Raw genomic sequence first — 14,347 nt, 5'->3', positions numbered from 1 at the left:
ATGATATTGAAAATTGCTGATTGTATATGTAGAATGGAATGATATGTTAATATTTTTGTTTGTTGTTAATTTTTTTAATTAATAAATTTAAAAAAATTAAAAAAAAAAGATGAACTGGTACACGGCATCAAGGGATTGAGAAAACTTCTTGACTAAAAGGGGGGAGAGAGAAATGAGAAAAAATAAAGTGTCAGTGGCTGAGAGATGTCAAACAGTCTAGAGGTTATCCTACAGTTATTCTTATGCACTATATAGATATCTCTTTTGTTTATAGTGTACTTGAGTGGCTAAAGGGAAGTACCTGAAAATGTAGAGCTTCGCTCTAGTAGCCTTGTTTCTTGAAGATGATTGTATGAAGATATAACTTCATACAATCATACAGTGTAACTGTGTGATTGCGAAAATTTTGTGCCTGATGTTTCCTTTATCTAGGGTATGGACAGATGAGTAAAAAACATGGATAAACAAATAATAGGGGGAACAAAGGTGAAAATATATTGGGTAGATGGATATAAGGTGAAAATATATTGGGTAGATGGATATACTGGTGGTCAACGAGAGGTAGGGGTAAGGGATATGGCATATATGAGGTTTTTTCTTTTTCTGGAGCGATGCAAATATTCTAAAAAATGATCATGGCGATGAATATACAACTATGTGATGATACTGTGAGTCACTGATGGTATACCCCCTATGGAATGTTTGTATATTAAGAATGCTTGTGTTTGTATGCTGTTTTGCCAATAAAAATGTTTAAAAAAGAACATTTACATAAAATACAGTTACATACAGTACCAAAAATAATAAATTACTCTAACAATACAATAAATTGAAATGTGAGAAACATTTCTCTTTCAGAGAAATAATCTACTAAATGCTACATGGATATGCAGTACACCTCGTTATAAGGTCCCAAGGAGCAACTTGCCATAAATTCTAATTTTGATGCTAAAGGTCAACTTAATTTCTAAAAAGTAATTTGTACTCAGTATTAATGATGAAGAAATGATTGGGAAAGCTTGGGGAGTGTCTCTCTTAAAGCAAGAAGTTTTAGTTTTTACCCTGACCCATATTCAGCTTACAAAAATTTATGTATGTATATGGATACCAAAAAACTTTTCTGGAGCAGATATATAGCTTCACTGATGTTTTTTGTTGTTGTTGTTAATTCTCTACCAGCTTATTATAGACCCTTTCATACATTAATTCATATGTTCATTTGTGTATTTGAATCCTTTTTATTTGTTTGATGGATACAAATCCAATTTACAAGTAGCAAAAGGCCTTCTCTACTGACCTCAAGCCTTAAAATCATCAGTCTAAAAAAAAAAAAAGTAATGTGAAACTTTATCAATTAAAAACAAAACGAAACAGAACGCAAAGCCTTCTAAGACTTTTCTGATAGAAACAGAAAGACAAAAGGTAATCTTATCTGAACATTAATTTTCTATATCAATCTCATAGCTTAAAAAATTAGATAATGCAATGCTCAGGAAAATTTCTAAATATGACTTTTGGTTGGTATTGCTTTATATTCATGAAGGCAGAAAAATGGGTTCATAGATGCCAAAATATAAAAATAGTTTTAAACCAATTAAAAATAATAATATACGCAGAGGACCCAGGTTCAATTCCCGGACCATGAACCTAAAAGAAAAAATAAGGGTCACAAAGCAAGTCTTAACAAATTTAAAAAGATAGAAATCATACACAACACTTTCTCGGATCATAAAGGAATGAAGTTGGAAATCAATAATAGGCAGAGTGCCAGAAAATCCACAAATATGTGGAGGCTCAACAACACACTCTTAAACAACGAGTGGGTCAAAGAAGAAATTACAAGAGAAATTAGTAAATACCTCGAGGCAAATGAAAATGAAAACACAACATATCAAAGAAAAAATAATAGTAACAATAATAATGCAGGTATGTTTTTAAATTACTTACCACAATTACTGATTTTGCTTGTTCACAGTACTGGAAGTCTCCATATCGAACAGACCTACGCCCCTGTAAATAGAGATATTTAAAATCAATTTGTAAAAGTATTACATTCAATATTTACAAGTTTTAAACTATCTAACTTGATCTGCTCACTTCTTAATATTTATAATGTTTGTCCTACTCATTAATAAAAAGTAAATTAAAATATTTTCCTTCAAAGTTATCTTAATTCTTTCCAGGAAATAAGTATATTTCCTTGAATCCCACACTTATTTTTCTAGGCTGCTACAATTTCCATTTTCATAACTCAATATGTTTTTTTTTAAAAAAAAAAGGAATATTTTTAATCACTAGGGAGAACATAGGCAACTGTATCTATATTTTCTCTTAAACTTTCTAACTGGCAATAGCTTACAATTATACCAAATATACATTTGGGCCAATATTCAAATGAAATTTAAAATAGCTTTTATATATATATATATATATATATATATATATATATATATATATATATATTTATACACCTCTAACCCAACTTCCTGGGACAATTTTCTGTGGTAAAGTTTGATTTATTATGTGATATCAGTATAATGAAATTACTTACATCTCGATCTACTGTAGTTGCAAAGCCAATGGCTTCTTTTTGTGTACAGTTAACTGCTTTCTGAAGAGTATAAATAACTTGTTCATAGGTGTGAACCTCATCATTAAACAGCATGCAATAGTAAGTGTCACTCTTCTCTCTGTGGGATAAAACATTAATTATATAATGTATTCTCTATCTGCATATTTCCTTGCTCTATGCATTTTTAAAAAAAATTTTATTAATAGCTTACTTTGTTCGAGAAAACATGCTAGAAACTGGGCACATATTTGTAAAGAAGTCATCCATGATTCCTGTGCTTTATGGTGCCACAGTTTGGTGTAGGAGATACTGGATATATAACTGGATATACAGATATTGGATATAATTGGATATATAATTCACTAGCTTTTATCAAGAAGAGGAGGGTGCTAGAGCAGGGTATAACAGGTCTGAGAGTTCAGAAGAACTGTTAGAGCGGTAACCTGAGATTCAAAATCAGAACAGGCTATCAGTGGCTCCAACTGGGTATGGTTTTGGCCTCCCATATCCACCAAAGGACCATTAGGCAACATCTGGAAATAGCTTCGACTGTCACCACCTGCTGGGATGGGAAGGTCTTAGTAGGTGGGGTGCTGGTTTCCGGTGGGTAGAGGCCAGGGATGTTCCTAAACATTCTATAAGACACCAGACTGGTTCCAGAATTAAGAATTAATCTGGCCCAAAATGCCAATAGCACTGAAATTGAGAACCATAGATTAGAGGAAGGTGAAAGCAATGGTCCTGATGTGGAAGAAGTAAGTACTGGGAGCTAAAGCACAGAGAGGAAGGAGGAGACTGGTATGAGATTGGCTTGGAGAAGTAGACAGAAATCTTGAAGACCTCATAATGGATTTCAGTTTTTGTCATTCTAAGGGCAATGAAGGCTTCAAAATAGGAGAAGTGATCAGATTCAGTCCTGAGGTTCACTTCAGCTACAGTTTAAAGAATGAATCAAAACGGGCAAGAATGGATATGGAAGCCCACTTAGGAGGCTCTGCTGTCAAGGGATGAAATTAAGTTAATTTGGACTAGGGTAGCTGTAATGGAGATGAGCACATGTAGAATGATTTGATACAAATACAGGAGGGCAAACCAGCTGGGCTTGGTACCTAAATGGGTACGTGTGATTCAGGTTTCTGAGTATATGGAATGCCATTTTCTAGAATGGAAATTTTATAAGAACAGCTAGTTAAGAGTCTTTTTCCTTATATCTTGGAGGCTCTGAATCTACAGAAGAACAGAATAGAAAACAAAACAAAACAAAACTATTCTATTCTCTATGGTTTTAAATTTCAGTCTTTGACCAATGTTCCCAATCTGAAGTACAGGAAGATAAAATCATGAGATACTAAGTCATTTTCAACATTTGCAAAAGGGAGATATAATAACACCTCACTTATAAAAAGAAAAAACTTAATTCACAATGTCAAGTGAACATTATTGAGAAAGCAAAAAGAAAACACTACCAAGTGTCCTGCAGGCCTTCATGCAAGCTTGTGTTCATTCTCAAGTATTAATATAATTCTAACAAACTTGGTAAGAACTAAAAGCAAAAGGGGCAAAAAAAGCAGAAGGGAAGACTGAGGCAGGCACACTAACATGGAAAAGTAAACTCTTAACATTAAATTTAAGAAAGAATATGGAGAAATAAATTTCTAACATAAAAGCAGATACGAAAACTCAAAAAATATAACTGGTTGGGGCAAGTTAATGCATGGCAAATATTGTTCAATGGCCTCTACCTGTAGGGCCTCAAATTTAAATGCCCATTGGGCAAGACAGATAACATAACTGAAAGTTGAGTAAAAGGTAGTGAAAGAGAGGACATATTTCCGTCTAAGGGGAAAGCAACTTATCGGCTATAATAATGGTGGATGGGTTACTAGATCTGATATTTCCCAGGCAACCTAGAAATCATTTTCTATGAAATCTAGTTTTAATGTGGGCAACACCTTAAATGAAAACAAAACAAAACACAGCTATGACAAAATCCAGCTCTCTGGTTACAAATTTGCAACATCCAGAATAATTTAAATAAAAATGTTAGAGATATTCTAAAAAAGCACAAAGTGCAGAACAACTTCTATAAAGATTTAGAATCAAAATGGTTAAAATTCCATTTGTGCACTTATTTGAACCATAAAATTCCTTATGTCAAAGAGATCATTACCCAATGATAAATGAAACAAAAAGTAATCATCAGAGCAGGCTGTAGAGTTAACTTACAAATTCTATCACACAATCAAAGAATTTTTGTGCCGGAAACAAGTAGTAGAGTCTTGACATGGTTTACATAAGGCTACAACAAACCAACTAGAACACTAACCAAACAACTGGGAGAAATCTCCATCAATTAAGAGGATCATACATATCTAAAAACTATAAAACCAAGGTTATTCTGCTGAAAACTTATTCTGAAGAGAGAGAGAGAGATTATGTCCAGCTTAGATGTATTAAAGTAAAAATTAAGCAATTTCTCAAATACAAGGAATAAATGGGTTATACTTACACCATCTCTAAATCTCCTGGCAATTCATTTTCTTTCTCCCAGGTTAATATTTCTACTGCATAGCGAAACATTATAGCAAAAATGTTATACGTTCTTGCTATCATGTCTTCTGATAAATGGACAAGAGGATCCTGAAAGAAAGAACAAGAAAAAATGCAATCATGTTAAATGTAGATTAATTCTCTTCTCCATTCTGTCTCCACTCCTTAAAAGACTATTTGTAAAAGGCTGAGTGGTCTTCCAGCTTTAACTTCTCTTCGTTCAATTTGAAACTACACATTTCATCCTGCTAAACCAAACTTCCTAAAACATTTTGTTCAGAATAATCCCAACTATCGAATCAAGTGAATCAAAATATTCAATGGCACTCCAATATCTAATAAATGAAACTAAACATTTTAGAATGGCATTCCAGGATCTCTAAGACCTAACATCAAAACATTTTCATATAAATATTTAAATCATCACACGTCCATATATGGTTTACAATCAATGGCTCACAATATCATCATATGGCTGTGTATTCATCATCATGATCATTTTTAGAATATTTGCATCAGTCCAGAAAAAGAAAAAGAAAAAAAAAACTTGTACATCCCATACTCCTTACCCCTCCCTCTCAATGACCACTAGTATTTCAAACTACCCAATTTTTTTTTACCTCCTGTCTCCCCTATTATTTATTTATTGGTTCTCTGGAATTTATTGAGGCTTTCTTTGTAGACTAGTGTATGATTTATTTCTGTATTTATTTTGCTTTTATTTAAAAAAATATTTTTATTGACAAATCTTCACAAAATATAGTCCATACTCAGTGTATAATCAGTGGCTCACCATATCATCATAGTTGTGTATTTATCACCAAGATCATGAAAAAATAAAAAACTCATACATCCCATACCCCTTACTCCTTCCTCTTGTTGACCACTAGTATTTCAATCTACCCAATTTATTTTACCCCTTATCCCCCCATTAATTTACATTATATCCATTATTTTTTTATTCATCACCATGATCATTTATAGAACATCTGTATTATTCCAGAAAAAGAAATAAAAAGAAAAAGGAAAAAACTCATACATCCCATACTCCTTACCCCTCCCTCTCATTGACCACCAGTGTTTCAGTCTACTCAATTTTTTACCCTTTATCCCCCCTCCCTATTATTTATTTTTTATCCTTACTTTTTTAACTCATCTGTCCAAACCCTGGATAAAAGGAGCATCAGACACAAGATTTTCACAAACATAAGGTCACATTGTAAAAGCTGTATCATTATACAATTGTCTTCAAGAATCAAGACTACTGGAACACAGCTCAACAGTTTCAGGTACTTACCTCTAGCCACCATAACTTAAAAATTATACATATATAAAATGCGTAAGAATAACCTCCAGGATAACCTCTCGACTCTGAAATTTCTCAGCTACTAAAACTTTGTCTCATTTATCTCTTCCCACTTTTGGTCAAGAAGGCTTACTCAATCCTATCATGCCAGGTCCTGGCTCATCCCGGGAGTTCTGTCTCACATTGCCAGAGAAATTTACATCTCTGGGAGTCTTGTCCCACATAAGGAGGAGGACAGTGAGTTCACCTGCCAAGTTGGCTTAGAGAGAGAGGCCACATCTGAGCAATAGAAGAGGTTCTCTGGGTGATTCTTAGGCATAATTATAAGTAGGTTTAACTTTTCCTTTGCAGGAATAAGTTTCATAGGATCAACCCCCAAGATAGAGGGCTCAGCTACTGTATTATTTGTCCCCACTGCTGCTGAGAACATCAGGAATTCCCCAAATGTGGAAGTCGAATATTTTCTCCTTTCTCCCCAGTTCCCCCAAGAGGACTTTGCAAACACTTTTTTATTCTCTGCCCAAATTACTCTGGGATATATCAGGGCATCATACTAACCTGTACAACAAGATCTCATATGCCGTATTCAAGATTCCATATACTTATGGTGTTTAACTAAATTGACCACACCAGTTAAATTAGGTAATATACTACCTAAAATATAAATTTTACACCAAATAACATCTTTCCCTTTAATAGGATCATTTTTTAAGTCCTCTGTCTGGACTATTCCAGGCCTGATCTTCCTTATTGATGGTTTCTAATGCTTTAATTCTCTCCTCTGCCTGTGCATTCACTTCCTGCTTCTTTGTGTGTTTTGTAAGCTTTTGTTGAAACCCAAACATTCTGATATTTTAATACAATATCACTGGAATTTAGACTCTGAGGCATCTGTTTCTTAAGTTGTATCTGTCAGTATTATGACAGAGCTTTCCTTGAATGCCAGGAGCTAACTACAAAACTACAACAAAAAACCAGAAGGGAAAAAAAGGAAGTACCTTTCCCAGTCTTTGCAGACTGACCTGTGCTGAGTACTTTCCTTCAGAACGTATCCATACACAATGAGTTCAGAGAACAGCTCCAGGCCAAAGGGTAGGTGCCTTACTGGTCCTTTCAGTGCAGGGTCTTGTCTAGATACTCTCCCATTTAGACAGATATAAATGTCTCCTATTTCCTAGGAAACAGATTCTTCAAGGTTCTGGGTACCATATTGGATGTCCCACAGCCAACAACCCTTTGCCCTAGGTAAAACTTCACTGTTCTCCCATAGTGTTCTTTAGGAGAGTATGGCAAACTACCTTTTGCACACAGGAAAAATTTTGGGATAGCAAGTCCCTCTGGCCACCACCAGACAGACTGGGCCTGACACAGCTGCTCCTCATATGTGTACAAGGGCTACTCAGTTCCCTATGGAATCAGGACCAAAGATGTGCACTGGGACTTGTGGGCTGGCTCTACACTGAGCCAGTGGGGGGGTAGGGGGTGGGGGTGGGGTGGGGAGAGGCCAGTCTGGACACAGAGGAGCCTAATGCTTTTCTTTTGCACATGGGCAGGCACCAGGAATTGAACCCGGGTCTCTGGTATGGCAGGCAAAAGGATTCTGCCACTGAGCCTCCATTGCACTGCCTTTTTTTTCCTTTTTTCCTTCTTCTTCCCTAACACTTTTAAGTTGCATTTTAAAAATAAATTTGGTGCTTGCCACACAACAGCAGTATTTTAACTGTTTTCTGGAACTTTTAGAAAGATGTTTCTGCTAATCCTTGTTGTTCAAAGTTTCTACGTGGCACTCTGTCATACTGATTGGGGTGGGCCACAATCTTTAACCTCAAAAATTTAACTTAAATTTAAACATTTCACTTAGCTTAGTAGCTAAATGGTGATGTATTCATTTCTCAAATAAGAAAATCAATATGTTCCAATATCATGGGATGAGAACCAACAAATTTTTGCAAATATATATATATATTTGGAAACAAAATATTTTTGCATACCCACACCAAGACAAGCCTGGGAGAACTGACATAAAACAAATGGAGAAGGTGGGAAAAGAACAGAGGAAAAAAGGACAAAGATTCAGAAAGGAGATGGGTTCCTGATTTATTTTTCTCAATCAGGAAAGATTTCTCAAATTTGTACATCACATTTACCCACAACTCTTTCCACACAGACTGCTTTGTATGTCCCACAAGTTTTGTTTTGTTTTTCCCCCTAGTGACAAGGCTTATTACTACTTCTTATGGAGACCTTAAAAGTTAACATAGTGAAAACACCTTTGCACAAAAAAGAGTTAGAACTTGTGCCTCCCAGGAATTCACAAAACACTAGGTATAATAATAATATGAACCTCTATTATGGATTGAATTGTGTCCCCCAAAAAGAGAAGTTCAAGTTCTAACTCTTAGTCTTGTGAATGTGATCTTATTTGGAAATAGAGCCTTTAAAGATGTTATTAGTTAAGATGAGGTCAAACTGGATTGGGGTGGATTCTAATTCAATATAAGTCCCATCTTTATAAGAAGGGGAGGACTGGACACAGACAGAAAGAGAGGGGAGAATGCCATGTGACAGCTGAGGCAGAGACTGAAGCCCAAAGATTATCAGTTAACTGCCAAAAGCCAGGAGAGAGGCATGGAACAAAGTCTTCCCTACAGACATCAGAGGGAATGTGGCTCTTCCGACTCCTTGATTTTGGAGTTCTAACTTCCAAAACTATGAAATAATAATATTCTGCTGTTATAAGCCACCTAATGTCTGCTGTTGTGAGCCATCTAAGGCAACCCTCGAAAACCAAGATAACCTGCAGTACACCCAAAGAAAACACAGGTTTCTTAGTTGTATTACCTCACCATACTGTCATTCCACTTCTTAAACTGAGTCCCATAATATAAAACATTTAAGGATTGAAGGATTATAATAAACAGAGTTGAAAGAATTAAATGATCTTATCAGTCAATTTTTGAAAATCCAAGCCAATAGTTTTCAAACTCTATTCCACAAAATCCCAGGGTCTGATAGAGATGCTTCCTATTTGAGGTATGTGTCAATTTAAAGATATATATATAAATATATATATATATATATATATATACGTATATCTTTAAATTTTTTATTAATTAAAAAAATTAAAGAAAGAAATACAAATATTCCCAACATATACACTCAGCAATTCACAATATCGTCACACAGTTGCATATTCATCATCATGATCATTTCCGAGAATATTTGCATCAATTCAGAAAAAGAAATAAAAAGACAACAGAAAAATAAAACAAAAACAGAAAAAAAAATTTTACATACCATACTCCTTACCACTCCCTTTCATTTATCACTAGCATTCCAAACTAAATTTATTTTAACATTTGTTCCCCCTATTACTTATTTTTATTCCATATGTTCTACTCATCTGTTGACAAGGTAGATAAAAGGAGCATCAGACACAAGATTTTCACAATCACAGAGTCACACTGTGAAAGCTATATCATTGTTCAATCATCATCAAGAAACATAGCTACTGGAACACAGTTATACATTTTCAGGCAGTTTCCTCCAGCCTCTCCATTATATCTTGGTTAACAGGGTGATATCTACTTAATGCGTAAGAATAACCTCCAGGATAACCTCTCGACTCTGTTTAGAATCTCTCAGCTATTGACACGTTGTCTCACTTAACTCTTCCCCCTTTTGGTCAAGAAGGTTTTCTCAATCCCTTGATGCTGGGTCTCAGCTCATTCTGGGATTTCTGTCCCACATTGCCGGAAGATCCACACCCCTGGGAGTCATGTCCCACGTAGACAGTGGGAGGGTGGTGATTTGCTTGCTGTATTGGCTGGAGAGAGAGGCCACATCTGAGCAACAAAAGAGATTCTCGTGGGGGTGACCCTTAGGCCTCACTTTAAGTAGGCTTGAACTATTCCCTGCGGGGTTAAGTTTCATATGAACAAACCCCAAGACTGGGGGATCAGCCATAGCTTTGGTTGCCCACACTACTTGTGAGAATATCAAGAATTCGACTTGGGGAAGTTGAGTTTTCCCCCATTCTCACCATTCCCCGAAGGGGACTTTGCAAATACTTTTCCACTCACTGAACAAATCACTCTGGGATTCATCAGGGCATCACCTGGACGAACCAACAAAATCTCATGTACTATACAAAATTCCATGTACTTAAGGTGTTCAACTGACCATCTACATAAGTTATGTTAGGAGATGCACTAGTCAAAGTATAAATTTGTACCAAATAAACATTTTTTGCTTTAGTCTCACACATAAGTTGAAATTTTAAAATATTAATTACCATCTATTTTCAGGACACTGCAGTAATGACATTCTTTTGTTCTCCTCATGCAAAAACATTTTTTTAATTTGTATATTTAGTCACTATCATTATACACTCTAGGCATTCCTAGATTATACCATCTCAATCTTTAACATCTATTGTTCTTTGTAATTTCATTTATGCCCCAACCCTCCTCCCTCTATCATTCTCATATGCAGCTTCATTCAGTGTTTTAACATAATTGTATTACAGTAAGGTAATATTGTGCTATCCATTTCTGAGTTTTTATATTCAGTCCTGTGCATGATCTGTATCCCCTCAGCTCCAATTACCCAATATCTTACCCTATTTCTATCTCCTGATGGTCTCTGTTACCAATGAAATATTCCAAGTTCATTCACTAATGTCAGTTCATATCAATGAGACATATAGTATTTGTCCTTTTGTTTCTGGCCAATCACACTCAGCATAATGTGCTTAAGGTCCATTCATGCTGTTACATACTTCAAACTTCATTCTGTCTTACAGCTGCATAATATTCCATCTTATGTGTAAATGCAACAGTTTGTTTAGCCAATCGTCTGTTGATGGACATTTTGGCTGCTTCCATCTCTTGGTAATTGTAAATAATGCTGCTATAAACATTGGTGTGTAAATGTCCATTAGTGTCCTTGCCCTCACGTCCTTTGAGTAGAGACAGCATATAGATGGTTCCTGTTTTTAAATCCATTCTGCCAGACTGTGTCTTTTGATTGGCGAGTTTAATCCATTAACATTCAGTGTTATTACTGCATGGGTAGTACTTTCTTCTACTATTTTGCCTTCTGGATTTTATATGTCATATCTAATTTTCCTTCTTTTCACCTTTACTTCCTTTCTACACTCTTCTCCACACCTCTCTCTTCTGTCTTTGTATCTGTCTCTAGTGCTCCCTTTAGTATTTCTTGCAGAGCTGGTTTCTTGGTCACAAATTGTCTCAGTGATTTTTTTGTCTGAAAATGTTTTAATTTCTCCCTCATTTTTGAAGGACAATTTTGCTGGGTATAGAATTCTTGGTTGGCAGTTTTTCTCTTTTAATAATTTAAATATATCATCCCACTTTCTACTTGCCTCCATGGTTTCTGCTGAGAGATCTGAGCCTAGTCCTATTGGGCTTCCCTTGTATGTGATGGATTGGTTTTCTCTTGCTGCTTTCAAGATCCTCTCTTTCTCTTTGACCTCTGACATTCTGATTAGTTAATGTCTTGGAGTATGCCTATTTGGATCTATTCTCTTTGGGGTACGCTGCACTTCTTGTATCTGAAATTTTAAGTCTTTCATAAGAGTTGGGAAATTTTCAGTGATAATTTCCTCCATTAGTTTTTCTCCTCCTTTTCCCTTCTCTTCTCCTTCTGGGATACCCACAACACATATATTCATGCGCTTCATATTGTCTTTCAATTCCCTGAGTCCCTGCTCATATTTTTCCATTTTTTTCCCTATATTTTCTTTTTCTTGCCGGATTTCAGATGTTCCATCCTCCAGTTCACTACTCCTACGTTCTGTCTCTCCAAATCTACCATTGTAGGTTTCCATCTCTTCTATTGTGCCTTTCATTCCCATAAGTTCCGTGATTCGTTTTTTCAGACTTTCAATTTCTTCTTTTTGTTCATTCCTTGCCTTCTTTATATCCTCCTTCAATTCATTGATTTGGTTTTTGATGAGGTTTTCCATGTCTGTTCGTATATTCTGAATTAATTGTTTCAGCTCCTGTATGTCATTTAAATTGTTGGTCTGTTCCTTTGACTGGGCCATATCTTCAATTTTCCTAGTATGATTTGTTTTTTTTGCTGGCATCTAGGCACTTAATTACCTTAATTAGTTTATTCTGGACATTGCGTTCACTTCTTTTACACAGGGTTTTCTTGCTGGATGAATTTGTTTTCTCTCTGTTCTTTGACATTCAGTTCAGCTTTATCTGGACCTCTACTTAAGTTTTGTTTAACAGAGGAGAATTTTTCATTTCTTGTTTTCTCGTTTCTTGCCTTGCTTGTATGGTGCCTCCCCCCCCACACACCCTTAGGAGGGTCTACTTAGGTATTATAGACCCCAGCCACATTTTCCCAGACCAAACTGGCCTCCTATCAGGAGGAAAGAGTCACCAGTGTCGGTTTTCCTGGAGGGTGAGACCCAGCAGGCTGAAAAGACTTTCCTGTGAAGTCTCTGCACTCTGTTTTTCTTATCCTGCCCAGTATGTGGTGCTTGTCTGCCTGCAGGTTCCACCAGTGTAAGATGATACGGTCCCTTTAACTTTGGCAGACTCTCCCTGCTGGGGGTGTGGTGGAGACAGAGGAGCGGTTGTAGGCTGGTTTTAATGGCTTCAAATTACCAAGCCCTGGTGTCTGAATTCCTTGAGGGAGGGATTCCACCTGAGTTGGGCTTCACCCCTCTGCTGGGGAAGGCACAGGCTCCAGACAGGCCCCCAAAAGAGCTCATTTCTGCCTACGCCTGGGGCAGTTGCAGCCTGAGAAGTCCTGCTGCTGTATCCAAAGGCAGTCAAGCCTTTGTAGAAACACAGCCGCAAAAACCTCTGTTTCTTTCTTTTTTTACCCCGTTTCCATCAGCCCTGCCCCCTTGGCACTGAGGCAAAAATGAGCAACCCCCGCTTTGACCAGGTTCACATAAGCTGGGGGCCTACTTTTAGTAGTCAGAATTTGTTAATTAATTCCACAATTGGCATTTGATTGTGCTCAGTCCCTGCTGCTGGTAAAGTTCTTTTCCTTTCTCCTCTGGGAAATAGCCTGTGGAGGAGGGACGCTGGCTGCCGCAGCATTGGGAACTCATAGTTCTGTGGGGGTTGCAGCTGGTCCAGCTGGTCCAGACTGGGGTACGCTGTGTGTCTGGTAACTGACATGGCCCCAGGAGCTGTTCTGTACTATTTCTGGTTATTTAGCAGTTGTTCTGGAAGACGAACTAAAATGTGCACATTGTTAAACTGTCTTCTTGACCCGGAATCCACATTTGACTTAAAGATATATATTTTTAATTATAGTTGAAAAATACAGTCTAACGTGCTATATTACATATTAGGGATCACTAACTGGTAATTTTGCTGCCCACCTTGGGGCAGGGCTAGAAATAGAGACTCTTCTGACATCTCTGAATGCACACTTTAATTTCTCAAAAAATGTGTCACTGATTATAAAATAATTATTTCTGTAGTGAAGAGATGCTAAGTCGGTGCAAGTCCACTCATATGTACCATGGTAAATTAAATGCCAGAAAAGACTCAGGTACTTCTGCTCAAACATTAAGTCAGTTGGGACAAGCAAATAAGTTACCATTTTACCCTATGCTGTATTATCAAGGATAATTAATCATTTTAGTTCTTCTATTACCTTTAGATCAAAGAAGGAAAGCATTTATTGGTGAGTTTAGGTTTACTCTTTTTTCAAGCTAGAACAGTACAAAGGCAGGCTGTTCAAAAGGTTATCACTGGTTGTCTTAGGGGCTGCGGGAATTAGGGAAAACTTTAATCTTTTATGAACATATTTCTGTAGACTCTGGGCATGTATTATGATAAAGATTTCAATTGTCATACATAAATAAGGCATAAATGAAGATTTTCTCCCTACTGCCCAACTAAATATAGAAACAAGCTAGG

At 36.4% G+C, this 14,347-nt stretch overlaps 1 protein-coding gene across 6 annotated transcripts in view; it reads right to left on the bottom strand.

Annotated features, from left to right (window-relative positions):
* Positions 1–14,347, bottom strand: part of UBR2 (ubiquitin protein ligase E3 component n-recognin 2) — a 165,647-nt gene that overhangs the window by 98,739 nt on the left and 52,561 nt on the right. For all 6 annotated transcript variants that reach the window (XM_077161822.1, XM_077161821.1, XM_077161820.1 and 3 more), the window contains exons 5-7: positions 5,082–5,212; positions 2,552–2,690; positions 1,948–2,010 (exon numbers count right to left, since the gene is read on the bottom strand). In XM_077161822.1, the coding sequence (XP_077017937.1) occupies positions 1,948–2,010; positions 2,552–2,690; positions 5,082–5,212 (333 nt within the window). The remainder of the gene's footprint in view (positions 1–1,947; positions 2,011–2,551; positions 2,691–5,081; positions 5,213–14,347) is intronic.

This window comes from Tamandua tetradactyla, chromosome 5 (assembly GCF_023851605.1).
Source record: "Tamandua tetradactyla isolate mTamTet1 chromosome 5, mTamTet1.pri, whole genome shotgun sequence".
Lineage (NCBI taxonomy): Eukaryota > Metazoa > Chordata > Mammalia > Pilosa > Myrmecophagidae > Tamandua > Tamandua tetradactyla.
The sequence above is the reverse complement of the archived record's forward strand: the minus strand, read 5'-3'. Positions and strand labels throughout refer to the sequence as shown.